Genomic DNA, 26997 nt, shown 5'->3' with positions numbered 1-26997 from the left:
CCTTTCGCCGCTTCGAAAAGCTACATTTTCAGGGAGCGACAGGGTCTTCACATTGACCCAAAGCCAAGCGGCCGATACAGAAAGATGCATTCCTACATGTATCCGCATTAGTGTGAACACGCCTCGCTTGCTAACTCTTACAACCTTTCCCTTTTTTTACACCCTCCAACATTTCTCTCTCTCTCTCTCTCTCTCTCAGCCTCTTTTCTCTCATCACCCAGGTCCCCTGGAGCCCCATTAACAGGCATGTGTTTGTAATTACATCCCTTTAGCCACCAGTGACACAGAGGTGCCCTGGCACAGAATCACCGGCAGCCCGTGCCTCTCCCTGAGCGTTTGTGCCCCCTCACCCCTCAGCACCCTCGCCACACAGAACCCTGTGCCCGAAATAGTTTAATAAGCAGCTTTTTAGTGCCTTTATCACGGCAGAAGTTGGCAACATGCGCCAAAGCCAAATGCCTTGCCGCCCTCACTTCGGCTCCCTAACTAACCGCCAGTTGTAATGCTGTGCGAGCGCCTCGCCCTCTGGATCGGGAGGACATTTAAAGCCCGTGTTGCCATTTTGTTTTTAATGCGCTCACCCTTAACCACACACTGAGGCACGCACCCACCTCTTGCACACATTTTGCTTGCACGCAGAAACGCAGAAACACACAGCTGTGCAGGCATCAGGCATCCTCTGGGGCAATGATTTGCTACCCGGGACTATTTTATTAATTTAATTGCACTTTTACAATCATTTTTCTCAGAGGAAAAGAGGGACGAAAAGTGCTGCCTGCTTTTTTTTTTCCGCAGAGGCAGACAATCCCGTTTTTATTTAATGCCCGAGAGAGAAAGATGTTGTTTTATTTTACAAGCAGCCCTCAAGGTTTCCTTAATGTGTTGGAAACACAAAAGGCGTGTCCTGTAAAGTACAGATTTTGAATGCTCTTGCTGTTTCTTTGGTTTTGTCTATTTAAAATTTCCACCAGCCCAACGAGGGAACGAATCACTCACAGTAAAACAAATTAAATTCTATTTTCAAACTGAAGTCTGTAAAAAAAACAGCATCAGAAACAATAATGTTCAACAAGACAGACAACACAACATAGTGCAATAAAATCAAAAATAAGGCTACGGTTTAGTTTAAAAATAAAGGAATAAAAGTTAAAAATAAAAAAGTTACCTGAAAGGGAAAGACATTTGTCACAACATCTCAACCGGAATACGTTTTACATGACAAACAATAATGCAGCACATGAGCTTTTTGCCAACGCAGCCATCGGCATTTAATTTAGTTTGGGAGAGTTATTTTTTGCTACATCAAGCTACATCCCACGCAAAGTTTAAGAACTGTTTTAAGAGGCTCAAATCTGCTGCCAAGACTGCTCACGAGATAAAAGAGCAAAAAGAAAACAACTTATGTGTGAACATCACAACCTCAAAGCTAAAGTGAAAACAGCTTGGGGATATTTCTTGATATAAACCCATTTTCTTAATTGAAAACGTTCAGAAACACTACTGTACTCTCAGAGCTTTGAACGCATTCCTTCTTTCCCCCCTGAATTGACATTCCTAGTCCCTCAAGTAACATTAACACATCATGATTTTACAACACGGTTTGACAATAAAAGTTGAAATTGTTGAAGAAGTTCATACACAAAATTGTCTTAAAAGAAAAAAGTGAACTTGTGGTGAGCACTGCTTGTCCTGGAGGCGTACGCTTTCTTTTACGTTGTGATCTCTACCAAAGAGGGCAGCACCAAATCTCTGCACTGCACCGCGTGGTGACGGCGGACGCGTCACAGTTGTCAGTGCGGTAAATTCAACTGTCTCGTCACCTTTCGCTATAGGGGCCCGGTCAGAAACGCCGCCATCTTCCCGCATGGATCCGTCGCGAGCATGTGGCCGCCTGAGCTCGGGGAGGTTCGTCTGCGGTGGAAAACATCAGTGAGCCGCCAGCGTCTGACAGACCTCATTACTCACGTTACCGGTTGACGATGGCAAGGAGCCTCGGCTTCGAGTCAAGACATCCAGCATCGCCTGCTATTTGGGCCCTTCAAGTGCCGGGGCAGAACACACGCAGACAGGGCTAAACACAGCCAGCGTAGCCACCAGGAATGTGTTTTTGCCTTATTTCTGTTGACGTGTAAGAGCAGCGAGGGAGAAGCATCTGTCTTCGTTTTTCCTAGTAACTCTATACAAGCTGAACAAGCCTTAATGCTGTCATTACACGTAGCCTACTGTCTTATTGCTGCAAATCAAACCCATGGTCATGGAATTGGTAATAGATATGGCTGACAATCACTGTGTGTGTGTGTGTGTGTATCTGCTGAGGTGTGTACGGATCCTCTGGGGGCCACGGGCTAAATTGAAGACGGGACAGCCCTTATAAACACAGGGTTGATTTGTACCTCCAGGTCACACCAGAGGGTCACCTGAGAGGGGCACTTGGACGGATAAAGGGAGCACTTGGGCTAATCAGTGCGACACTTGTTCACTAGCTATCTAGAGGAAGTGGCAAAAGGCCTACGAGTGATGCTTTGGCAAAATAACCAACCAGATGGGCTCCAGATTCACCCAGAACAGTCTTGGGAAGATCCGAGAGAAACAAGGGGTGAACACAGTAGTGCAGGCAAACCAAAGGGACACCATGGAGCAACCTGTCCCAACCAAACCAACAAGAGTAATCCAAGAAACAAGAACTTAGGACTCATAGGGGCAAATAGCCCAACCAGGGGGCCCCAGCATACATGTGTCCCTGAAGAAGACCAAATGGTAATTGGAACATTCCAGAAGGGCACTTGGGCCAACTAAAAGTGTAGAAGTCAACAAAATGTGTACATAATAATATAACTTGTGTTTTATAGCACCTTTCCAAACAAAGTTACAAAGTGCTTAACAATACACGAAAGAGCAACACATAATACAATCAATCAATCAATTCCACAGTTTAGGCGCTCTGACAGCAAAGGCCTGGTCGCCTTCAGTGACCAGTTCATAAGGTCCAGTCTGAAGATGTCATTGCATTGGGTGCAAAGTGGTTTGGTCTTTGGCCCCCCAGAAGCTGAAAAGAGAGGCATTTGGTCACACCACAAAGGGCAGTTAGACAGAGGAGGGTTTTATCCAGGGAGATGTTCCAACAGAAGGGCAATAGGACTGACGGGTAGTCAGGTAGACCAAAGCGTCACTGAAGAAGTCCACAGAGACATTTTCTGCCAACAAAAGGGACACATTGTCCCTAAAAAGAAGCACTCGGGGAAAGATAAGTACACTCATCCGATAAATCAGTACCAAAAAGGTTACTTGATTCAATCAAAGTGCTGCTAGATCTGGGGGGGGGGGGGGGGGGGGGGGGGACTATTTGGCCACGTTAGGTAGATTGGGGAAAATAATGAGCATGTCCCATTAAGACAAGAGATATCCTTTCAAAGACAAGAGGCACTTTAGCTTTTCCCGTCTTTAATAGGAAACCAGCTGAGCTCTGATCCCTGCTCCCCCTAAAACACACACACAGAAGTCACACACTATCATGAAATAATGAACACACCACACTGCGACACCTGTTAACATTCACGTCTGTTACTGTGCGTGAACGAGGCCTGAATTAGAGTGAAAAGAAACAATTTCCCTCCTCCGTGGAGCTCTGCACTACAAGTTGTCTAACCTCTGTCCTTTAGAAGGCAGATTATTACAAAAATTTGGCATGATGAAAACAGACGCACACACATTAAGCCATCACAAGAAAAATGACTTGCAACGGGATTACTGCATCCTCCGCGAGTCAAACGTGTTATACGCTCGATGAGGGGGAAGGGGAAGGGAAAAAGAAAAACACATGGATCCACTTTGAATTTTTCAAATGGAGGATCCATTGGCTTGACAGTGTCGTAACATGCACAACACACACACACACGCACACATGGACATACACGATCCATCTCCAAACCCATATTTGAATCCCATTTTTGCCATAAAATATTTATGATTGCACACACATACGTTTTGTGTCAAATATGACAAAAGTGTGGACCGTATGTGTGTGTGTGTGTTTGCGGCAGTTGTCCAGCTGTTGGATGGATGAGGTGTGACATGGGCTTTATTCTCCCATGACAGAGGAGCAGCCAATGAGCAGGGACCCCCATGTCTACGTCTCACACGATTTGTCACTCTGACTCACGCAGTGAAGGAGGCAAATGGTGACTTAACCTCATTACTGCGAAAAAAGCTACTGTGTGGATTTATCTTTAATTGCAGTGTTGTTTGGACACCCGCGTCCCTTCAACACATCGTTTTATGGACTATTTACATTTTCTTCAGTGCCATTCATGTGGAAAAAAACCCCGTTTAAAAATAAGAATATTAATGAATCCACATGCACACAAACAATTCTTGGATTGGTCTTCATCTTCACATTTCAATTTATTATTTCCTGTCTGGTTTATCTAAAATTTATATTAGCATTCCCAAAATTAGGTAGAGCAAATATATCTGTTGAATTCTCTGTCGAAAAATTGTTATTGCATCAAAATGTTCTTACAAATATCACGTTCAGCTTTTAATTCAAACAAGTAATTAAGCAAAAGGCATTGTTCAGATAGGTAACTTTTTGGGGCCTCGTTGCTCAAATGATTGTGTCATTGTGTCACACTGGTGCTCGTGTGTGAAAATAACCACATATGGTAAAACTTGGACGGCATTAACGTAACCGTGCACACACAGGCACACATCTACACAAGCGTGTGCCCCTCAGGAGCATCTTAGGGATCAGTCTCTCGCTCAATGACCCTTTGACATGGAACCCGGAGAAGGATCGAACCGCCATCCTGTCCACAACCGCCCAATCACATTACAGTGGTGGGAGTCTATTCTTCACCACATCTCCTCTGTGGTCGAGGAATCCTCCACTCGGGGATATTAAAGTCCGGTGTGGTGCGGCATCATGAGAACCCTACATTGTCTGGCAACCACGCAAAGCGCAGCAGTGCCCCCTTATTTCAACAGAACAAAAGCTTTACGCTGTCAGAAAAGAGACCCATCTGGAACCAAAGAGAGAGGCTTCATTGTTCTCCCTCCCTCCTCCTCTCCTCCACGACCTCATCTTCCTGTTGTGCTGGCTTGGCAGCGAGGAGGGGATTTTTTATTTGGGTTTCTTTGCTGGAGGTCAGAGTTCCCTGGGATGTGGAATCAGAGAAGACGTTGCCATGTTTCCCCTCGTTTTTTTTCCAACCCTTCCCAGCAGTCCCTCTGGGATGGCGAGCAGCGCATTTCATCTTCCATGAGAAACTGCACACAAAGGCGCGTGATCGCACGGCGCGCAGAGGTCCGTGCGGGCAGGCAATTCCACGTATGACGAGTCCAATGGAAGCATGCGAGCGAGCACATGTGCCGTTGCAGATGGTTTCACACGCACACACGCACAAAACCCACAAACACACAGCCGGACACTTGGATACTGCTTAAAACCAAGTTCCAGAGTACCGAGTTAGGATGTAATACAATTGTCTTTCTTTTTTTAAAGATTATCCAGGAACATAACTGTCCATTATAGTTGGGCAACACTACGCTAAATAGTAGTCTAGTGTTTTACCATTTCTGTGGAATCCAATGAACGCTTCCAACATGTTTGGCTAATAATTAAAAGTACACCTTCCTTTGAACTATAACTATGAGCAGTTTATATAATTATGTTAAATTGCCTTTTGATCATGTGGCAATGTTCTGTCAAGGCTGTAAAGCTGTTACTGTGTTCCTGTACTCTGCAATTAAGCTGCTGTGCAAAATGTTATCATAACCAATAAGAATAATAGCTAAAAACCACAAAAAAGGGCCGGACTTTTTATGTAAGTCTCTGGGTGGACGTGACGGAGCTCTTTAGGGGCCCAGGCCAATTACATCATTATCTTAACCAAGCAGACCGAGGAGAGGTCTAGAGACCTTTTTTCTCTCCAAACACAATCAGACAAACATCCATCTCGAAGGACTTTTTCTGTCCCCCCCTTTCCTTTTTTTTTTTTTTTTTTTTACCAGAGAGGTTTTGAAGTCCCAACTCCATGTAATGCCTGGTGAGCATCTGACAGTCTCCTGAGTTTCTGGCCGACAGACAGCAGAAGATGACTCTCCTGCGTTGCGGCATGTTTTTTTGAGGAGGTCTTTTCACATGTCACTGCCCCCTCCTGCCTGCCCTGTCCAGCCCGGCTGTCCATTGCCAGTTTGTGGGGGGGGGGGTTATATTTTCCGTCCACTGTGTCCAGGACATTTACGGTTGGCGTCAGGGTACGCTGTTGGTCTGAGGAGAGGCACTTTGAAGTGTTTGCGGTTTCGCCACATCTGCAGGCAAGATGTGCGTACGGGACTGGGGGTTTCAGGGGGGTTGGAGTGAGGAGCCAGAGGGAGGGGGGGGGGGGGGGGGGGGGGGGGGAGTTTCAGTCCATGCTCCTAATGTCATGTGACAATGAACAACATCCCTTAACTCTTTCCGAGGAGCGCACGGCCGATTGGCGGAGTGACCCGCTGTAGTTTTGGCCACTATGTCCTAATTCCTCATCGGTCTAAAAAGGGTTTTCTAACAAGAACCAAATGCGGCAGTTTGTTTGTGTGCACACACAGAAAAAAAGGGGATCCTGTCCACAGGAAGAGGAAGATTTAAGGGCTTTAAGGTTGGGACTTACCCAACACGTGCTTTTTTATGTTTGGGAGGTGTCTCTGCTAGAAGGTTGACAAATGCCTCACATCACAAGCCTCAGAGAACACTGCCTGAGTCGATTAAAATGTCCCGTTAGCACAACTCTGCCGACTCATTATTTTCAGTTTGTTCCCCACTTTCTAAATATAGATGGGGCTGGGGGTTTGGGGGCTATGAAAACAGAGTGCATCATGGTTTTAACAGTCCAACCACAGGCCAGGGGTGAAGCCAGGGTGGTGCCGCGGTGCTCCATTAAACCGTACCGCGGTACCCGTTAAAACCTCCTCAGTCAGACGTCGGGTGTCTCCGTCTGCTCCTCTTCTTTGGGGCCCAAAGTTCACCCTGCAAGCCGCCAAGGCAAAAGCGGAGCGTCTACGCAGAATTAAGCCCCCGCCGCAGGGACACCGATTTAATCATCAGTTTATGGAGCCGCATTTCACTGAGCCCATAGTCGCCGCGCCCACAAGTATTTTCACGTTTCATTATCTGGCGGGCTTTGCCATGGGTGTCGGCGGTTAGCTGGTGTCGATCCCAGAGTGGGAATTCTGACTTCTTTATTTTTCCACACTTTTATTTTGCCATATTGCTCTCTCCCTCCCATGCTTTCAGACGCCGCAGCTGCCATTTGTATCCATTATTAAAGTCATATTTTACAGATTAAGTCATAAAAATCATTCAACTTGCTCCCAACGAAGAGGTTTGCACACCCTGTGCCCTCATCCTCCTCCTCTGTTCCATCTCAGCTCCCCAACGCAAAGCACCTTAGAGAGAGAAGGCAAATCAGGTCTGACTGACCTGCAGTTTGAATTAATATATCCTGACCTGTAGGGGGTTTTCTGCAGAAGACCTTTGTTCAAACTCATATACTTTATCAGATCTTCATTCAATTAGCATTATGGTTTTATATTCATGCCGTTATCATCCACAGGTAAGTCCGTTCAGAAGTGCAGCTTCTTCAGATAGCTTGTCTACCAAACCTGACAAGACATATAAACAAATGTTAGCATTTAGCCTTTTAGCATCTGTCAGCTTATCCACATCCACAGCAGACGGACACAGTTAGAGACCAGCAGGTGATGAAGACAGTTAAAAATCTAGCGGCTAAAGAGCCAGATATTCCCCTCAGGAGTTGGTAGAGACCCAAAAAGAGCTGCTAGAGAGTGAATATTGGCCTTACACTCCGCAGGGTGAAATAAACACCACGTACCGAGCCGTGTTAACTTAACGTTCACGTATTGACACCTTGTTGCTCGGCCCCCAACTGGTTAAGAAAATCAAACCAATGAATGCTGCTTTAAGGTGCCTTAAAGTTGTCATTAATTGTGTCCAGCTGCTAAAGAGAGTAAGATGTTCCAGCTCAGAAGTCACCAACCTTTCTTGCCTCAGACAATATTTCACAGATAAACACGACGAAATAAAATAAAATAAAAATGACCCCTAACACTGCCTGTTAAATGAAAATTTCTTTTTTTTTTTCTAAAGTTGTAGGTTTCTTCTTCTGTCTTCTTTTCCCATTTCCAAAGAAGCTCTCGAAAGGTATTTGTCCTTTGCTCATTTTCGCTGGCTTCATTTTTGCTCTAATTATCACACGACCGAGACAAGCGTCCTAAAATGTGTTTAGAAGGACAAGCGCATGTAATTGGAAGAGGACGCCGTCATCTTTGTGTTTTATTCTATTAGTGCACAGTAAATTTGCCAGTGTCAAAAAGGCAGTGTCAAACTATTTTAATTCTTCCGGAGTTCTTCCAACAATGGACAGAGTAAAATTGAACCAGAAAACTTCCAGTGTTGGTGAAAATAATCGGAGTTAACAGAGGTTTTACTCTGTCAGTGTTATTGACTCTCTCAGGCCCTGATTCAACACTGATTAGAGCAAGATGCCTTCCAGAGTATCACAAAAAATACTCTGGAAAGCCCCGCCCACCAACTTTCCCGGTCAAACTGAGAATGTGGATTCTGGCATCGCCATCTTCCTCGCATCGAAATACTGTGGTAAGTCTTTCTACTATAAACTATTCCCGTTGTTTTTTTTCATTCCAGTAGAATCTCTATAAGAATAAAGGGACGTATTCATTCACCACACTAGTCAATGTTGGGTACGTGTCTTCAAATACCGAATTTTCAAATGGCTAACCTGATATCGGGTCGGCGGTTAGCTTAAATGTTGTTCAGACAGCAACATGTCTGAACTCGCAACACCAAACTGAACAAAAACGACACGAGGTAACGTTAATGTCAGCGAGGACGAGCTGTCCTGGTGTGTTATGTGTCATGCTTGCACATTTATTTCAGTAAAATGAAGGAAAAAAATTGTTGAAGCAGTCATATTTATTATTTCTATTTGAGCCGGAGCAAATCGCTTTAGCGTCACAATTTGGTCGAGCATAGCGGGACATGTCGCGGACATGCGGACGTGCCGCGGCTCCGAGAGGCTCGGTTCACGTTAGCTGCTGCTGTAGCCATAGATATATAAATAGTAGACGCTGCATTGGCTGCTGAGGCGCAAACAAATATTTTTTATTATATTATATACCAGAATATTATTACTGTTATGCCTACTATGAATATTAAAATACGCCGAATCATGTTTTCGGTGTCATGCCTACAAAATCCCGTGAACATCCGCTTTTGTATTCAGCGAGTGATGCGCTGACACTTCGTTGCGCCAGCTGGCACTGAGAGGAGCGGGTGACCGGTCCAAGCTGGCGGCCCCGCGGCCCGTCAGCACCACTAGGCAGCAGCGGTCGATGTCTATTCTTTATGTCTTTGGCTGTAGCTGCTGCTTAATTTATGCTTCCACGTTACGGCGGCGGCGGGTGTGGCTGTGTGTTTCTGCGGGTGCCGAATCCTTGGTGAGCCGAATCTCATATTGAAGCGCAGGCTACGGAGAAGACGTGAATTTACAACACTGGTTCACCCACTGAGGGACCTGGACGAGCAAGTGCACTTTCGATACTTTCAAATGTCAGCAACTGCCGCAAATTACGTTCTGAGCGGACCAATCACAGCACTTGCGGTCCACGTCAACTCGACTCGCAGTTAGATTTTTTCGGAGGTGCACGTCAGGCTACGGCGGAGGGGTCTACGTAGTTACGTAGTTACTTAATATGTATATTTTCTTTTTTCTTTCAGATTGTTCTTTAATGTACTGTGGTGCTCTGGTGGTAAGTAATAAGTTGATGTACTTGACCGAAAATGTAGTTGTGTTTGTGATTTTTAAAGCTGAAATAGGGTATTTTCAGGTTGTCAGCTTGTATGGGGTTGTAGATCATAATGTTGATTTCAGTTTGCTGTCTTTGCAGATACCATCATGTTGATCAAAACATTCCTGTCATCCAGCACCAACCAAGATCTTTGCCACTGTGATAAGATGTGAGCTTTACATGTTTTAGGTTTACTTTTGATGCCAATATTTCATGTTTACTTGGAATAAATATGTATTACAGTATGGATACAATTGTCTGTGTGTTTTTCCCCCTGCATAGATATGCAACACTGGTAGGAGTTGGTTAAAAATCAACACTCTTTGGAGTGATTTCATAATCAACATAGTGTAAAGTAGGTTTAACACTGGAAAGGTTATTTCTTTTATAACTCTTTAGTGTTACATGTGAATAACACTATGGGTGTTACTTCTTACATAGTGTAAAACTTGATTGACACTTCTTAGAGTTAATATTATTACACTACACTGCACCTAGTGTAAAATTTTAACTCTTACCAGAGTAAAATTGACTCTGGAAATTTAACTCTGTGTTCAGTGTACATTTAACACTCTGTAGATAGGGACCATATGTTCACTGAGGTAGTGTTAAAATTGACTCTTTAAGTGTTGTATTAACACTGGCGATTTTACTGTGTGGGCCCGGGACCAGTCCGTGGCCGGGTGCTTGGGTCCTGCAGTGATATTAATAGGAATTTTGTGTTTCCATGTTTGGCTGTAAATTTGTTCATACGTCTTTGTTCTCCTATATTTTACGCACTGCATAAACCTACTTTCCCTTCCTTTCCAAACCTTCTGGGTTTTTATGATTCTCCCACACATTCCCTTTTTTTTATCAGCACGGCTTTTCCATTTAATCCTCTCAATAGCTAACAAACAAATAAAGATCCTGTGACTGTTCTGAGACGCAAACAGCAATTAAAAGCAAAAGGAAAAGTAATTAGTTTACACGTCAATCTAAACATTATATTTCAGCTGTAAAAAGCGTTGATGGATGCCTGTACTTGATCATTAGCCTAGCCTCACGTACTGTGGCAGTTCCACCCAAATTACCCTTCCCTTAAGAGAGGGGCAAATTACTATTAGGTTTGACTAAAATTGTCACCCATGTGAGTCCAATAAATTTCCGCCCTCACATCTTAACCACCGGAGTGCTCAATGCTCCCCTTATACAAGCCTAGTAACACGACTGAACAATGGCTCCATCCGTCATAAACTCCTTTAGTGTGGTCTTAAAAGTTCACATCCTGTTTTGCTCCAAATGCAAACACTCTGCCTGAGGTTGAGGATCTTCGCGTGGCTTAAAGGGAGGAATGGGAGGAACAAGCACTTAAACTAAAAGACGCCGCTGCGCTTTCCTGTGTGGGAGGAGGATAAAGATTCATTTTAGACTAAAAGAGGCATTCGTTGGCTCGCTGCTTGTGTCATTGAGGCATCAGGAACATTGAGACCGTTCTAACCGATCCTTCAACAGCTGAAGTTCAAGGATGCTCAGTTATCGAATCCTGCAGGAGGACCGTTACAATGTCCAGGATGCATCCCACCAAACTTGGGGCTGACCTTGGAGGAGCGCATATCAATTGTTTCTGCGGTAAATCTATGAATTATATAATAAATCATAAATGACAGTATATGTAGGTCATGGTCATGAAACTTGACCTTTCACAACCTTGTCCAGTTGTTTACCTCATACCTATAACTCCTTATTTTGTCAAACGAAACTTTGACGATCTACTTCCAATCCAACAAACCAGCATGAAAATAGTGTTTTGATTAAAACCAAAAAAGGTTTCCTCTCTGTGGGCTTGTCCCTGCGAGCAACCTCTTTCACCTTACACGCAGTCATTTTGTGCATTGCTAATATAAAACATTTGATTAGTGGAGGTTTAATAAAGTGTTTTGCTTTATAATAACCACACCTCGCTAGGTGCTATTATGGGAATAGTTGATTTGAAATAATTGGCAGTATATTTTCAAAAAGCTGTGGAGTTATACAGAATTGTCCAATTACAACGTATGAGGGGGTGTTGCTCTCACTTTCAATGGCATTCACACACACACACACACACACACTCATAAGGCTCCACAAAATGAAAAATCAAATAATAAACTGTTTGGCATTAAACCGCAAGTTATTATGAAGGCAGAACCCCCACCGGCAGAAATGAGCTGCGCCTCCCAAGATCAAGAGACAGGAAATACCTGCCGCTGAAGGGCCGACTCTCAGGTCCCAGCAGATTTACTGGAGCAGCTAATGGCTCCAGCAGCGAGGCCTGTTTCTCTGCCCAGCTCCTCGTGAATACGACACATCACACACACACACACAGGCAGATATATAAATACAGTACACACAGGTTTTTCAGGCTCCGTTAATTGTTAGAAAAAAAACCTTCTGAAAAATCAACTTAAAAGTAAACAATGTGTTAACAGGGGTGTCGGCCCAAAAGCGCCGCGTGAGAAAAACACAAGGGGCTGCATAGGTGGGGGCGTCTTGTGCCAGGTAGCAATAAAACAATGGAACTATCCAAGAAGTCCAGTTTGAGTAACTGATCTGTGAGCTGGAAAGGTTGGTGCCAAAACACTGCGAGGCGGTTTATATTCCTCTGGAGAATTATCACAGGGGAAATTATTTTATCTATCATCATGCTGATGACTTTGTGTAGAAATAAACCCATCGCTTTAAATATTAATCTGCCAGATTCATGCAGTTGTGTAGATTTTACTGGCAGCATTGTTTGTCTTGCAAGTCTGCTTTTCCCATATTTCATTGTGTCATATTTCCAATCTCAAACAAAAAAGTTGGAAAGTCTGAAATTTTATGGAAGAATGCCCATTTAAAACACTAATACACACACACACACACACACACACACACACTTGACTCCCCACACACATTTGACTCCCTGTAGACACACAACACGCTCCAAACCTCTCTCTCGCCTGGCTCTCTGCACTGACTCAAGTAGGAAAAAAAGATTTAATCACGGGAGTAAATTGGCTCGGTTGGAAAAAAATGATTCGTCTGGGCATAATGTGCATGTGGAGGCCATTTCCACTCATTACGCCGTGATCTGAAAGGTTATGGAATTGAAACCAGCGTGAGGGACGAGGCTTCCAAGGGCACCGAGAGCGGCGGGCCCCGAGAGCGGCTCCACATGTTGTGAGACAACAGCTACCACGGCAACCCCGGGAGGGGAGGGGGGGGGGGGGGGCGGCGGCACGAATTGTGGGTAAAAGTAATTGGGTGGCTCTGCTCTCGAAACCTCAGTTAAAGGAAATGAAACGAGGTGTTTGTTGTTCCAAATTACACTGAATTTATGTATACACTTTCACTTACCACTTACACACACGCGGATCCCATCCACTGTGGTGTTTGTTTCCAGCTGTGATGTTGTGTGTGTTTGTTTACAGGAGGACACGTGGCCAAAGGTATGTGGACACCCGACAAAGTCCCCTCGAGGGACAGTTGAATGAACATGTGATTGTGACGTCATGGCCATGAATGTGCTGCTAGACATTGAAGGATTATCGCTGAATAATGCACAGCCTGTCACTCACCCTCAACCAATCAGAACGCTGGATTTCATCTACCCGTATTATAATTGCGTTTTCTATATTTCCTTCTGTTCCCATCGGTTTGCTCCAGCATGCCCTTATGCCAATATCTCAATGGAATGAAGGAGCCCAGAAGAGAAAACAATAAACCGTTCAATGAGCAAATGCTAAGGCATGTAAGTGTGAAACAAAGGACTTGCCTGATTGGTGGAAAAGTTCTCCAAAACATCAGGAAGAATACTGTTATTTTGAAAACGTTGAAGTGAAGTTTCTGACATAAAACCTGTAGAAACAGTAATTGAAACAAAAAAATACACATTTACGCGAAGAGTTGTACAAATTACTGTGTGTGTGTGCTGTGTAAAATATTTGGAAGACGGACAGAAATTCACACATACAGGGCGGGAGGGTAACGCCAGTCTTTAACATTGTGTGCAGGCCTCAGGGTCTGGCTCGGCACGTGAAGCCAAAAACGTACTGGCCCTGCATTACTCCACCGTAGTCCTGGTGAATCACACATGCACGCACGCACACTCCAGCGCCAGATGGGGATAAATTCCTCCTTTTTTTTTTTTCTTGTTGTGAGCAATGCTTTCCGTCACAAGCTGTTCAGCAGGAAGGTCATTTTTGGAAAGAGAAATGATTCCCCCTCTCGGTATTGCACAGTTCTTTCTCCAATGACCACAGTTCTAGAAATCAACCTACTGTGTGGTTGGCGTCATTTGTCACCCGTTGCTTAAATCACAGATTAAACCCTTACAGTCAGCAGCGGCGAAATCAGGCTCCAAAACCACATTGCTGCATGAAATATTACATGTTTTCTGGGGGGACGGGCCTGTTAAAAGTCTGTGTAACTAATCCCTGCCCTCTAAGCTGAGAGGAGCTGAGTGAGGCGAAAAAGAAACCAACACTCTGAGACCCTTGACGACACGCTGGGAGAGTGTGCCGGCAGCCAAAGAAAAAGCAGCCCAAAAATCATCAGGTCTAATTCTTTTTTTCCCAGTAACATGATTTACTATGAGAACTGGGGAGATGAAGGGAAACTGCATTCCTCTGGTGTGGAGTCTCTCAGGGAATGGAGGTTATAGGCTTAGCCCTCTCTCTGTCTCCACCAAACCGTACCAGCTCTGATTGAGGTTCCTCTCTGCTGCTGATCACACGCAGACTGTGTAGGACGAAGGCTTCATGCCGGTCTGGGCCCACGGCTTTAGAAAAATACCCCCCCCCCCCCCCCCCCCACTTTGCCCCCGCTGCTGCTTGCTGGGGTGTTTACCAACCTCACACTTGGATTGATACTGTAGTGTGAGCGTCCCTCTGTGCATCCCATTTTCACAACAAGACTGAAAGGCTAAAGCACCTTTAGCACCCCCTATAGGCTGTAATGCACATGACAACTCCCACAACTAGAAAGTACAAACAAACAAAAATGACGCTGTATCTTAGTGTGATCACAAGCTTGTTCTACAGTAACATGTTGTCTTTTTGTTTAGGCATGATCGCTCTTTCTATTTTAGGATCCCGACCTAAAAATAAGCCCCTTTCGTTAGCAATAAGCACAGTGGGCGCGCATAAGAATTTAACTCAAAATAGACCGAGTTTCTTTCAGAGCACAGTATGAATAAAAGATACTGAGAAAACAACTCAACGGCAAATTTGTTTTGGTGAAACGTCTTTTCGCTTTGCAAGGTGACAAAATGACTGATGATTGGAAGCCCATCCCGAGGCACTTATCATAATTGGGAATCACTTGTGTTTTCAAGAGTTATGGTTTGTTATCAAAGATGTTGGTGTGTGTAAAATTGGCCTGCGGATTCCAAGTGAGCCACAGTGATACAATATCTACGCTGATCCGTTTCTTCTTGTTAAAGCCGAGTCGAACGGTTCCAAGCTGATTTTTGCATGTTGAGGCAATCACACACTCAGCGTTGGTCACTATACGTCCCTTTGTGGTCTCTGTCTCACTCCTGTCTCTGAGATCTGTCTGACATGTACTCTGTCTGGAATCAGGCCCAAAACCTCTGCTGACATGACTGGACAAATTAGTGTTACTCCAGCTAATGTATTCAAACGGCTGCCGAGCGGCTGCAGAGGAAGTTGAGAAGTATTAGAAATGATAGCCTTGACTGTCAGGGACGCTAACCACTCCTGAAAAGGTGACAGCACATTTGGCTGCTATTTGCTGCGGGGGAGAAAAAAAAATACCCTCAAAAGTTTAACTTTGGGGCAATTTGATCTTTAATTCATATGGGATGTGGAAAATATGTTCGGTCCACTCGCGTGTCAAAAGAGTCCTTCTGAGGAGAGCAACGCGCCGTGGAGATAATCTCACGCCATCGCGCCTCCAACACTTTGATGATTCGGTACTTTCTCAGTGCCAGTGGACTCATCGACACACTGTCCTTTCATAGGGAGCTCAGGCGGGAGTCCCTCCGCAACTCTCCCGTTGAGCCCCTGCACACGCAAATGCTGAATATTTGAGGCGACTCCTGGATGTATTCTACGTAGACAACATCTGACAGGCTTGAAATGAAGCCAGGGCAGATATGAAAGCCGGCACTGTCTGTCAAAACCAGGAAATAATCAAGCCCCCCCCCCCCCCCTCCAATCCGCCACAAGGGGCCCAGCTGAAAGTCGTTAGGCCGGAACAATGTGCTGCTTCAACTGTTACGCCGAGAAAAGTAATAGTAATAATACTTAGGAGAATTCACGCAAAGATCTGAGAGGATCTCAATTATCTGGTGTGTTTTCGGCCCACTGTGAAGAATGTAAGGGGTGTGGACGCGCCGTTGGAAGGTTTAGGGAAAATTGGTCAGCATTTATGTTCCAGCCTTGATTATAATAGGCAGCAGTGATTACCCATCACTAATACCATCCTAATCCTTATGGAACATGGGAGGACACCCGTTGTATATGAAGAGAGCATTTAGAAATAATGGCACTATATCCATATGCTGTTTATTTTTCAAATATCGATGCAGCTAAATGTCTTCAGCTGCTTTAAAGGGAGGGTACAGTAAGATGCATTCAGATGCCCCGACGTTGTGCTAGAGAGTGGAATTTACAGGGAGCAACTTGTCCACATGTCTGCCTTATACGGAAAGGATGACAATAAAAATCAATACAAAAAAGGTACCACGAATCTACATTACAACAAGCAAAAGTATAAAACAAGTAATTACATAAAACAAATGTAATACTTACACCTGACCAATCCTGTGCACAGAATGTTATTTCTCCTGTAATGTAAAGCGGCAAGGAACTGTTGACCTGATACTTTAGACCTCGACGATTTGGTTTTAACATGTAACCGGTGTCTGGATATCTTTCCGTTATCAGCAAAAGACAACACATGCATGCAACACAACAGGAATATTGGATGAGACGCTGTTGTGAGGGGAGATAATGTAAATACAAACTGTGGCTGAATTCTCAAGACATCTGAGCAACATGTTGCAAGGTCGCCACTCCTCCTATTCATGCTTTGATTCAAGAAACTACAGATGAGCTCCTTATGAGCCTATAAACCATGGGTGTATTAGCAGCGCTGTCTGTGGTCCAAAAAGCATTAAATCCATAGACCACCATCACTTAACTGTTGACAGAAGACTGACTCAAACTCCAAGCAACTTAAATCATTAGTCTTTTATGAGTTTATAATTCATAAAGAGTAAAGTTCACATTATATAATTCATTCAATCATATAATGGGAATGTGCTTTGTAAGCTGCACAGTGTAGAAACAAGGCGTCCACAAAGCAGAATTGCTCTCAAGGGTCTGCAAAGATCTGCCAGACGAGGGGTCTCATAACAGGAGGGGGGGTGGGGGGGCAACTCCAATGCTAGTAAGCTTCTCCACCGGCCCCGATTATTACAGGTACACATCGCCCACTCAAGCAGCCGCAGACAGCGCAGCACTGCACGCTACCGACAATTTGCATCAGATCTTTTATTTTGACTGATCTCTGAGCGGTGACTTTTTTTCATTCGAAGTAGTGATTACCTGGAAAAATACTGTTTTAGAAATCAATGGATTCTCCATAATTTCTTTAGAATCTCTTTTAGTTTGCAGGTTGTTGCTCTCTGTCTCGACTCTCCCGTCTAGCACCTTTGACCTGGAATGCATTTTGCATATTTGTTGCCAGGTCGAGCCGCTGTTGCCTAACTTGCAGCTTGCGATCCGATCCCAATGTGAGCTGGATCAAGAATACCAAGTGTAAATTCAAAAGCATCTGAACAGACATTATCCAGATAACATATCCAGATACCGATTGCATGTTCATCACGTTATAAAATGAAGCAACACAGTTATTTAAATAAACATGATGTATTATTGCTTATGATAAAGTATGTTGTACTTCATGACAAATCCATTGGGACGGGAAGAAGCTTCTCCCACGGCTCCAGATAGCAAAGGGTTAGACTTGCTTTGTGGATGTATAGAGTGCTTATAAAAGGTCAAAAGCTTTAATTCATTTCCGGTCTCCAAAAAATGTCCCCAGGAGCCATCAGGCCGTCCACTGTGCCGTTTCATCTATCTCCCGATTTCTTGCTGTGTTGTTGTTGCCGTTTATTATTTCAAACTCGATCATTCACTTTGAATCTCTCAAAAGAAATGGTGTCACCTCTATTTCATCGCAATCATCCAGACAGGCATCATGATATCAGGGAAGCCTTCCTGCTTCTCCACAGCCAGGACCTCCAGGCCTGCCTTGCCGATGATGCACTTCATGATGTCCAGGTGGCGGCTGATGGTGCTGTCGATGGGATCCAGCTTGCAGCCCTGCCGCGCCATATTGTCCTTTAATATGATCACGCCGTTAGGACGAAGGCTCTTCTTACAGCGCATCAAGAAATTCATCAGGTCCTTGTCTGTTAGGTGGCCTGAGAGAGAAAGATGGACACGGAGTCAAGCCAAAGACAACAACTCATTCCAGCAAAGATACCTGTCCCTGCTTGGATATTTGTCTCCATATCTTTTCCTACAGGTGCGGACCAAAACCTTTCCCAGGCAGACGGAGTCAGTGGCAGGCTACACTGCTTCATGCATCAATTGACCCACTGCAGTCTGATGGTCAAGACAGCTACTGAAGAAGGCACTAAGACCTGACCTAAGATTAAGACCTGACAGGAAATTAGAAAACAATGCTTGTCTCAGATAAAAAAAGAAGAGGAAAAAAGCTTGCTGTCCCTTGGAATTTAATTCACACCCAATGCCGATGAAAATGTGCTAGTTTAAGTAATGAAGAGAACCCTCTCGTACTCACATGCCACCCACTGCATCCAGATGACGTCGTACTTGTCTTTCGGAGGTGTGAACTCCTGCAGGTTAAAGCAGTAGTAGGTCTCGATGCGGTCGGCGTCGTCGCCAAGGTACTCTTCGTGTGCGTGGAGGAGGAAGTGCTCCATCATGTCCGCCAGCTCCATCTTCTCAAACACAGGAAGGAGGACGCCTTTGGACACGCGGCCGATCCCGCAGCCACAGTCCAGGGCACAGTGCGTGCCGGCTTTACCGGGACCCTGTGGATGCAGAAGAAATTGATGAATCAAAGTTGTAGCAGCAGGGAACATTATTTAGAGGTGTGTCTAAGAGAAAGTCAGTACAAGTTTGTGAGGCAACCATAAAAACGAAAGAGCTGGATTTAAAAGTTCGTAAACGTAATCTTCCCTGCAGCCTGTTATTATAATATCTATGAGTCAGGGAACCATGGTAAATTTGCCAGATGTCAGTACCTCAAAAGCACCGACAGCCCAAACAAGCCAACCTCAATTCCTCAAGGCAACAGAACTATGAACTTTACCACCGGGAACAAAAAGTCACCTCACTTGAATCATGCTGCTTTTTCTTTTTTTTCATTTGGTATTTTGACCTCACTGCGACCCCTCCTTATCGTGGGGCCCCAGTGTGTGATTGTATGAAAGATGGGGCCCCGAGGAGCTGTGTGCTTGTTGCAGGACGCTTCCTCATTTTTGGTGAATTACTGCCACATTGCTCTGAGCGTATGTAGCTCAGTAGATGTCTTCTAAATCTTTTCCTTTCCCGACTTGTTTTTAATGGGGATGTCCGGTTCAAACAGAAGCTGTTCCCAGCCAGGGGAGAGCGGTGTGTATCTGAGCACACGCTTGTTGAAGAGATGGTGGAAAACTGAGATTTGCGGATTTCTGGCAATTGTTTTTCTTGGCTTTATCATGGAATCCTGTACTTAATGCCATCAGTGAACGAGACAATTAGAATAAAAGGATTGTGAGGGGGGGGGGGGGGGGGTCTTTAAGTCCTATTTTGGACACTGAACGATAATAATTATAGGTTAGGGTTCCATTTAAGATGATCTTTGATTTGTAATCATTTAATTCTATGCTGTAATTTACAAAGCAAACCTTTTCTAATTCAGTATCCTTAAATGTTAGAATCTGGAATTGAATTACTGTGATCAATAATCTTTTATTTATGTTCACAGACTTCTAATTGATTGATTCATGAAAACAATCAGTTAGCGGTAGTGAAGTAACCATTTAGTTGTCTGTAGTTCATTTTAATGTATCCAATCTCTCTCTAACTTTATAATTAGATCTTCTGTTAAACTGATCCTCTAAATAACCTTGTCTCTGGGCAAAAATCCATTCCCCTCAATCAACACGTCTTCCAACATCTAAAACAGCCCTCCAGTCCACTCTGACATGCATTGACGTGAAAATATAAAGATAGACATCTGCAAGCAAGCAAACATGTAAGAATAACATACGAGAGTACGAGTGCAAGAATTTAGAAAATGATGTTCTCACCTTGGCCCAAAAGTAATGAAAACAACTTACCAGCACTTTACTAATTTATAAGTAATTAACACATTAGATCCTGTTTGTTTATTTCATTGTTTTTGGGGGGTTATGTCAGAATGATAAGATTCCTCAACTGTCTCCTGCAGGCAGCCTCCAACTTATCATCTAACTGCCAGCAAGAGAGAAAAAAGGCCTATTTCTCCAAAGTTCAAAACCTCTCCTTCAAAACCAATTGTACAATACATTGCAGTTTATAGATCCCAACAGAAGCCTAATAAATAGCTCCTCCCGCTGTACTGTGTACATATTAGCACTAGTGAAAACCGAACATATTGCAAATGGATCATCAGCCGTTTACTCAGCTTGTTCGTGTGTTTATGAGGCTGACATCAAGTGTGAGCTACAATTAGAAACTGCACTGAAGTTTCCTCCAGCATGAAACAAGGTGGAATTCTTTTTATGCTGTCAGGAAGACAAATTCCTAACCCAAAATAGATTCTGACATGTATATCCAGGGATAGCTGTACCAGTGTAAATCAATATGCTGCTCAGAAGTGTGCAAATGATGAATGCATTCTCAAATGTTACCGTATCGGGTCCCAGACGGGATTGAGTCGTTCATCTGAAACTGAGTGCGAGTTGGCGTCGCCTGACTCACCACAAATCTCTTAAGAAACTGCCGGGAACCCTCCAGATCGACGTTGCTTATCTCCAAAAAATCTCCCAGCATGCCTTCCTCCGAAGCTGGGACGTCCTCGTAGAACTGCTGAGCTCTGTAGTAGAACTGTTTCTCTCCTTTAATGTACTCACAGGTGACTGGAAAGAGCTTCACTGTTTCACAGGGGACATAGTGACACATTAAGAGAACAGTTTTACACACAGATGCTCAATACTTGTTATACCTTGTTGATGATGTGGCGTTATGTTATTCTTAGGAGAGGTTTTAAGTTTCACGCTGGTGCCGCAAACCACAGCCAGCAGTGATGTCACAGTGTCCGAGAGAACACCCGCACTTCACTGGAGCAATATGAAAAGTCAAACAACTTGAGGTCAGCGAATCAAATTTCTAGCACAAACAATAAGACGGTGCCGACAGTTTAGTGGTTAATTCTGATGCATTCGGAGGCTGAGGGCTACAGAGTTCTGGTAAGCCCACTTCTTTCTCGCTGCGCACCACCTCATTTTTCATTTATCTTTAAGCTTGTAGTGTCACAGGTTGCAAAAAAGCCAAGATGGTGATATTCAAAACCAAGATGGCAACAGGTGGTGTAATTGCATAGTATTCTAACCGACTTAAATTAACCCCGGACTAATGTATCTCAATGATTTATCACTTTTGATTATAGGAAATTAAGTAAAGGTTAGTCAGCAGAAAATATGATAGTACAATAAGGGTGCTTTTCAAGTTTTGTGATGAATTAGCATCAACTGCAATCTGGGTGGTTTTGGAGCGGAAGACCATTACTAAATCTAAAAAGTGTATTAGAGATTAGATTTGGAATGTAAGGCAAGTAGTTAGTAATTATGTTCGACATATGTCATGCCATTAGACTGCTGTGTATGGAGAGGATCACTGTCACAATCTCAAAGGAAAGGAAGAATGATTTGATTACCAGAAGACTATAAATAAGGACGTGCTGCTTACACTCTACTCAGCTGTTACATGATACAAAAAAACTAGCTGGTTGATTCGTTTCCAATATTGTCCAACATGCTTTGTTTGCAAAACTAAAAGTGTTTCTGTGAAGCTCTGACCCTCCTGTATCCAGTACCACGACAGATCATGTTAAATACTGTCTGCGTGTTGAATCATGTCTTGTACTACAACACGTATTATATGATTTCAATGACATACTGTGACATTAAGAAACTTAATCCCAAGCCTTCACTGCCTCAGCTCTGCTGAGCTGAAATAAATCCTGCAGAATGAACGCAACACTTCCAAAAGCTTAGGTGACACGTTCCTGGCGTAGATGTGTGGGAGATGATGGGAGAATGTCCTTCCGCTTGTCATAGACCTCCAGAGGCAGAATTCATGACACCAAAGTGAAACATTAAGCAGGGGGATTTATTTCGAGCTGGACTCTCCCCTTCACGCCAGAAACAAGGAGCCATTAAAGGGGCCGGATCGCTCCTGGAGGTCACGCAACAAACAAGGTGCAAAAACAGACGACGCGAGGACTTTTCTGTCAAGTACCCACTTGGTTTTGAGATGTTTCATGTTTTATTTTTCTAAAGCTGTCACGTGACCCCTCTTGGGAAGGCTTTCAGATGAAGGGTAATTATAGAAACATGGAGCAACAGCTAGAAGGGGGGGAAGACCGGGTGATGACATGCACTTCTGCCAAGGAGATGTCAATCCATTGCTACTATGTTCTTCTACCTCGCAACTTCAGAGTGGACCTGCTCATTAGAAGTTAACCTTTGATGGAAGAATGAGACATCCGATGAAAGAAAATTTTAGGTCTAAATTTAACTAGTTACACTCTTCCATCCAGTATGCAGTATACCTATTTGTAAGTGTGATCCTATTGCTGCCATTTTCCTTATTGAGACATAAATAAGGACTAAACAAATATCTAATTCTGTCCGTTTGGTGTTAAACGCTTGCGGCTGTCAGTAAACAATCTGACTGCTGCCCTCTGACTGTCATGTTTAGCACTGACTGACATGAGTTAATGCTTTCATGCTTGACATGCCATGCCATTAATGGTCTTTGTATCAAGTTTTTGGTAAGAAAATAAGGGGTGTTTCAGCCAGCACGGCCAGCAGCTCAGGGTCTCCTCTTTCTGCAAACAGTGATCTAATGGACAAGTGCACACCGTGCAGAGAGATAATTACACTTTCTACAGCGAAGAGCAGCCTGCTGTTGTGACAGGGGGCTTTCCTTGCTTACAGAAATTCTTTAGTCCTGGAAGAAGTGCTTGTTAGATATACACCCTTAAAAATGTGGGATCACCTATGGATGCTTTTGTTTTTTCCAATAACGGCTCTGTAACGGCTCTGTTGAAAAGCTGCACGCCTGTTAAGTCCAGCTTGTTATAGGCTGCATTATTTTGCCTTTGAAACTGAAACAGCGAGTCAAGTGGTGGAACATGGCGTGTGTGGTGTGTGACTGTCTGTTTAGTTGTATGGCACACTCAACATTACTGCAGGGAGCCATTGTTTCAATTCTTTCCAAATATGTAAATCCATTTTAGACAAGTAATCAGTCACAGTGATGATCAGGTCTGCTTTGATTTTCGGTCTCGTTTTGATAATGTAGGACAGTCTCCCGATCAATGGGCAAATGCATTACCTTGTGATGAATATACAACTTTAAGTAAGTTATTTTTCGTGAATGGAAACAAATGAAAACCCCATTGGGAATACATTTTCTTTAGTGCATAAACTATACTTTGGGGAACACAAAAAACAAGTGATTTGTACTGAACCAAAACATGCAAAGCCTCCAGAGTGCTTCAACAGCGTTTCTAAATCCTTAATGGAGTCAAGGGTCAAGTAAAGGTTGTAAATCTTGACCTGTGAACTGCGTGTGGTTGGGTCTTTGTGTGGTCCTTGTCCTTACCTACGGGAGTTTTCTCCAGCAGGTACAGGTAGCTGGCAAAGAACTCGCTCCTCACCGCGTGGTGCAGATGGAAGGACATGCTGTGGCGACACATGGTTTCATCCGTCTCCTTCCAGCGATCCTTGAACGCTTGGTGCGCCGCCTGGTACTCTAAGTTGGGCAGTGAGCTGCCCGTCGCATCTTCAAGGGAAATCTCCATTTTGGCTCTATGTGCACCTCACAGAGCGGTGGGATTTTCCAGAAGGAGTTTGACTGAGCGGCGGTAGGGAAGAGAAACGCTGCTGTCTCTCCAGCTGCTGCTATATCTGTTTGGCTGAGCGTTCAACATGTCTCCGCCATCGTTCAACTGGTCGGCAGAGATCTTGTTCAGGGGGCAGCGCTCACGGCCCCAGAATTACATGTCATCTGCTAGGGACACTGACTTTAGAGGCGTGAGGAAGGCGGAGGGGAGGGCCGGCCCCTGGAAGACACAGAGGCGTCTGAATTTCAGCCTATGCACTTTGAGCAGCGCACGCGTTCATACGTCTGACCTCAAGGCCTTGCTGCCCTATCATGTGGTCCTAAAATTAGCAACGTCTTCTCATGTTTGTATACATGACTTTAGTTTTGTATTGGAACAGCTCCACTGACCAGAGAACCAGGAGTACAATACCACACGAGTCATCTCAGTCTCTCAGCGCACAGACCAAAGCTCCGTGTTATTTTACCCCCTTGTATATTTATCATATAGAAATAGAAGCATCTGTGTCCTCAAAAACAATAATGCCGCTTAATCACAGTGTGTAACAAAGACATTTTCAATGACTCACTTGGATAAAGTTCATGGTTAATATCTTGTCCACTAAAGAAACACTGAAATAACTGATTTATCGGACAAGTTAGATTCATAACTTGTCAGATAAATCAGTTATTTCAGTCTCTGAGCCAAGCAAAAATTGATAGTGTGATAAGTAGCCTAACTGACCGACTTCAAAATGATGGTGAGGTGGGAAAAAGTCTCAAATCCAACAAATCCCGGGACAAGTCCAGGTCCTACACGTTATGTTCCCTAAGCACCCTCAGCCAAATTAACACCAGTACATGTTTTTAAATAGGGTTAACAGTTGGTATAATAATAATTTAAAAAAGTAAAAGGTGATTAAGAAAATTTGGGATTTAAAAGCATAATTTGTTGTGGCATTATTTCTTGAGTGCAGTCAGTCATCTTGTCCGTTACTACTCACAGACTAAATTTAGTGCTGTGACATCAGCTGCTGGTGCTGAGACAAGCAAATGATTTCAGGGAGATTTACTATTTTACAGTGTTGATTATATCTTCTTGCCATTTGTTTACATCCTGACTTATAACTTCAATAAACTATACACATATACAGATACACACAGATATAAAAAGTATTTTTTATTAAAACAAGTAAGTTAAGTTGCAATAAGCTTTTAATATAATCAAATGCTATTACTCTTGAACCTGGTGTGGTGATCTGCCTTATTCTTCATTTAGACTTCATTTAAATATAAAGTGTATTAAAAACCACTAGCTGTGGTTAATGTGAAGCCTAGTAAGTAGTAGTAATTAATGAAAATGACCATTTAAATAATTTAATAAAGTAAAACTACACAAAACACACAGTAAAATTCATTACATTACAGGTAATTTAGCAGACGCTTTTATCCAAGCCGACTTACATTACACTTTACACCCATGGCTTTTTCACATTTTGCCCAGGGAGCAATTAGGGTTTAGGTGGCTTGCTCAGGGACACTTCAACATGGAACATAGGGCAGCCTGGACTCGATCAACAACCTTGTGCTTCCCTGCACACCTTCTGTAACCCCTGTGCCACGACGACCCCTGCATTCAAAATGTTACTTAACTAAAGTATGCAAGTAAGATTGGCAAACATTGCTGAGAGTAGAACTGTGAGTGTTTGTAATTAATTGGCTTCTCTAGAAGGATTATAAAAGCAGGATTTTACTGGGGGTTGAGGTGGAGCTCAGTTTGAACAATGAACTAAGGATTACACACATTACAGATCTAGCTGCTGATTCTTTTTTCCATTAGTCAAATATTTGATTTGTGAAACATTGCAACTGTCAAAAGGAAAGTGGCACATGTTGTGATGACGTAATAAACTGGAGCTATTAAACCAGTTTTAATTATGTTTATGTTAATTGGCTAATAGGCCCTTTTCACAATCGCAACAAAATATCATAGCGGGATAGAAGTTAAACACAGGTGTAGCTCGTTGAAGTCAATTAGGGCCCCATTCTATTTAGAGTATCGGTGCCATAGAGAGGCAGCGTACACCCTACCAGGGCAGGGCCCCATCTAAATGGAACAGGCTCTCATGTTAAATATCACACATGTGCTAACCCTGCAACGGCATGGCTGATTGAAGATTGAAAATTCAATTAAAACATATATTTGAAAACCTCTCATATGTTTTGTATAACCCCAACCCAAAACCATTTGTTAACTGACTAATGTTGAAGCTGTCAGATAAATGCAGCAGAGTATTGATAAACACACAATATTTCCAAATGAGATGTCTAACTTTAGCAGTAGAAGTGGTATGAAAAGAAAAGGACCCACAAATAGACGAATACATGTCGACGTTAATACCCACCGTTCATGGCTCAGCCTCTCTGTACTGCTGCTTGTCCTCCGAGACTGCAGGTGGCAGCACTGGCGCCTCGCTTCCGCTAACTGCATTGCATTCTGGGAGCTGGCTGAGTTGCTGCCCATGGCAACCAGCTGCATAGAGAATAAACAACATCCGCCCTGTCTCCGTCAGCATCAACCGGCCCCGTTTGCTACCCTTTGAATGTAAAATGGACAGTTTGCAAGCGGGCGATCCGCGGTATCTGAAAAGGTAACAGCGAACATGTTCGTTCATATTTGTTTTTGTGTTGGTACTGAAAAGGTAAAGTAGCTAGCTAGCATAATATAAGCTAACTGTCTGTCTTGGGTGTGACTGTAATGGAAATGCCCGACGCTTGAACAAATGACAAAACACGTATCCCCAGGTTCACAGGTGTTACACAAAAAGGCCTGGAATACGAAAATAAATTCGCACATCATTCGATTTTCCTTGCACAAAACGTTTTCTTTAGACCTGTTGTTAATATAGTCTTATGGTTCTCATCTGGTACACCTGTAAATCTTGACTCAAACACAATAAAAAAATAAAACACAACTACATTCATACATTCTCAT

General features: G+C 43.6%; 2 protein-coding genes and 1 long non-coding RNA gene across 3 annotated transcripts in view; 2 read left to right on the top strand and 1 right to left on the bottom strand.

The window, feature by feature from the left end:
* Positions 1-8344: 8344 nt before the first annotated feature.
* Positions 8345-10114, top strand: LOC144411397 (uncharacterized). The gene is made up of 3 exons (XR_013468553.1): positions 8345-8656; positions 9797-9828; positions 9967-10114. It is a non-coding gene; the product is annotated as an uncharacterized LOC144411397 (long non-coding RNA).
* Positions 10115-16378: 6264 nt separating this feature from the next.
* On the bottom strand, positions 16379-26568 carry ntmt2 (N-terminal Xaa-Pro-Lys N-methyltransferase). Its single transcript, XM_040183589.2, has 5 exons — positions 26408-26568; positions 23784-24243; positions 20874-21046; positions 18706-18958; positions 16379-18322 (listed from the first exon to the last, which is right to left on the bottom strand). Exons 2-5 carry the CDS (start codon positions 23980-23982, stop codon positions 18066-18068), a joined length of 882 nt encoding a protein of 293 aa, XP_040039523.1. The 5' UTR covers positions 23983-24243; positions 26408-26568; the 3' UTR covers positions 16379-18065.
* kifap3a (kinesin-associated protein 3a) overlaps positions 26465-26997 on the top strand; it is a 23736-nt gene continuing 23203 nt past the window's right edge. Inside the window, exon 1 of the mRNA XM_078107905.1 lies at positions 26465-26653. Coding sequence (XP_077964031.1) covers positions 26613-26653 — 41 coding nt within the window. The 5' untranslated portion in view covers positions 26465-26612. The remainder of the gene's footprint in view (positions 26654-26997) is intronic.

The sequence above is a fragment of the Gasterosteus aculeatus genome, chromosome 8, assembly GCF_964276395.1.
Source record: "Gasterosteus aculeatus chromosome 8, fGasAcu3.hap1.1, whole genome shotgun sequence".
Classification (NCBI taxonomy): domain Eukaryota; kingdom Metazoa; phylum Chordata; class Actinopteri; order Perciformes; family Gasterosteidae; genus Gasterosteus; species Gasterosteus aculeatus.
Note: the sequence above shows the minus strand (reverse complement) of the source record. Positions and strands in the feature narration are given on the sequence as shown.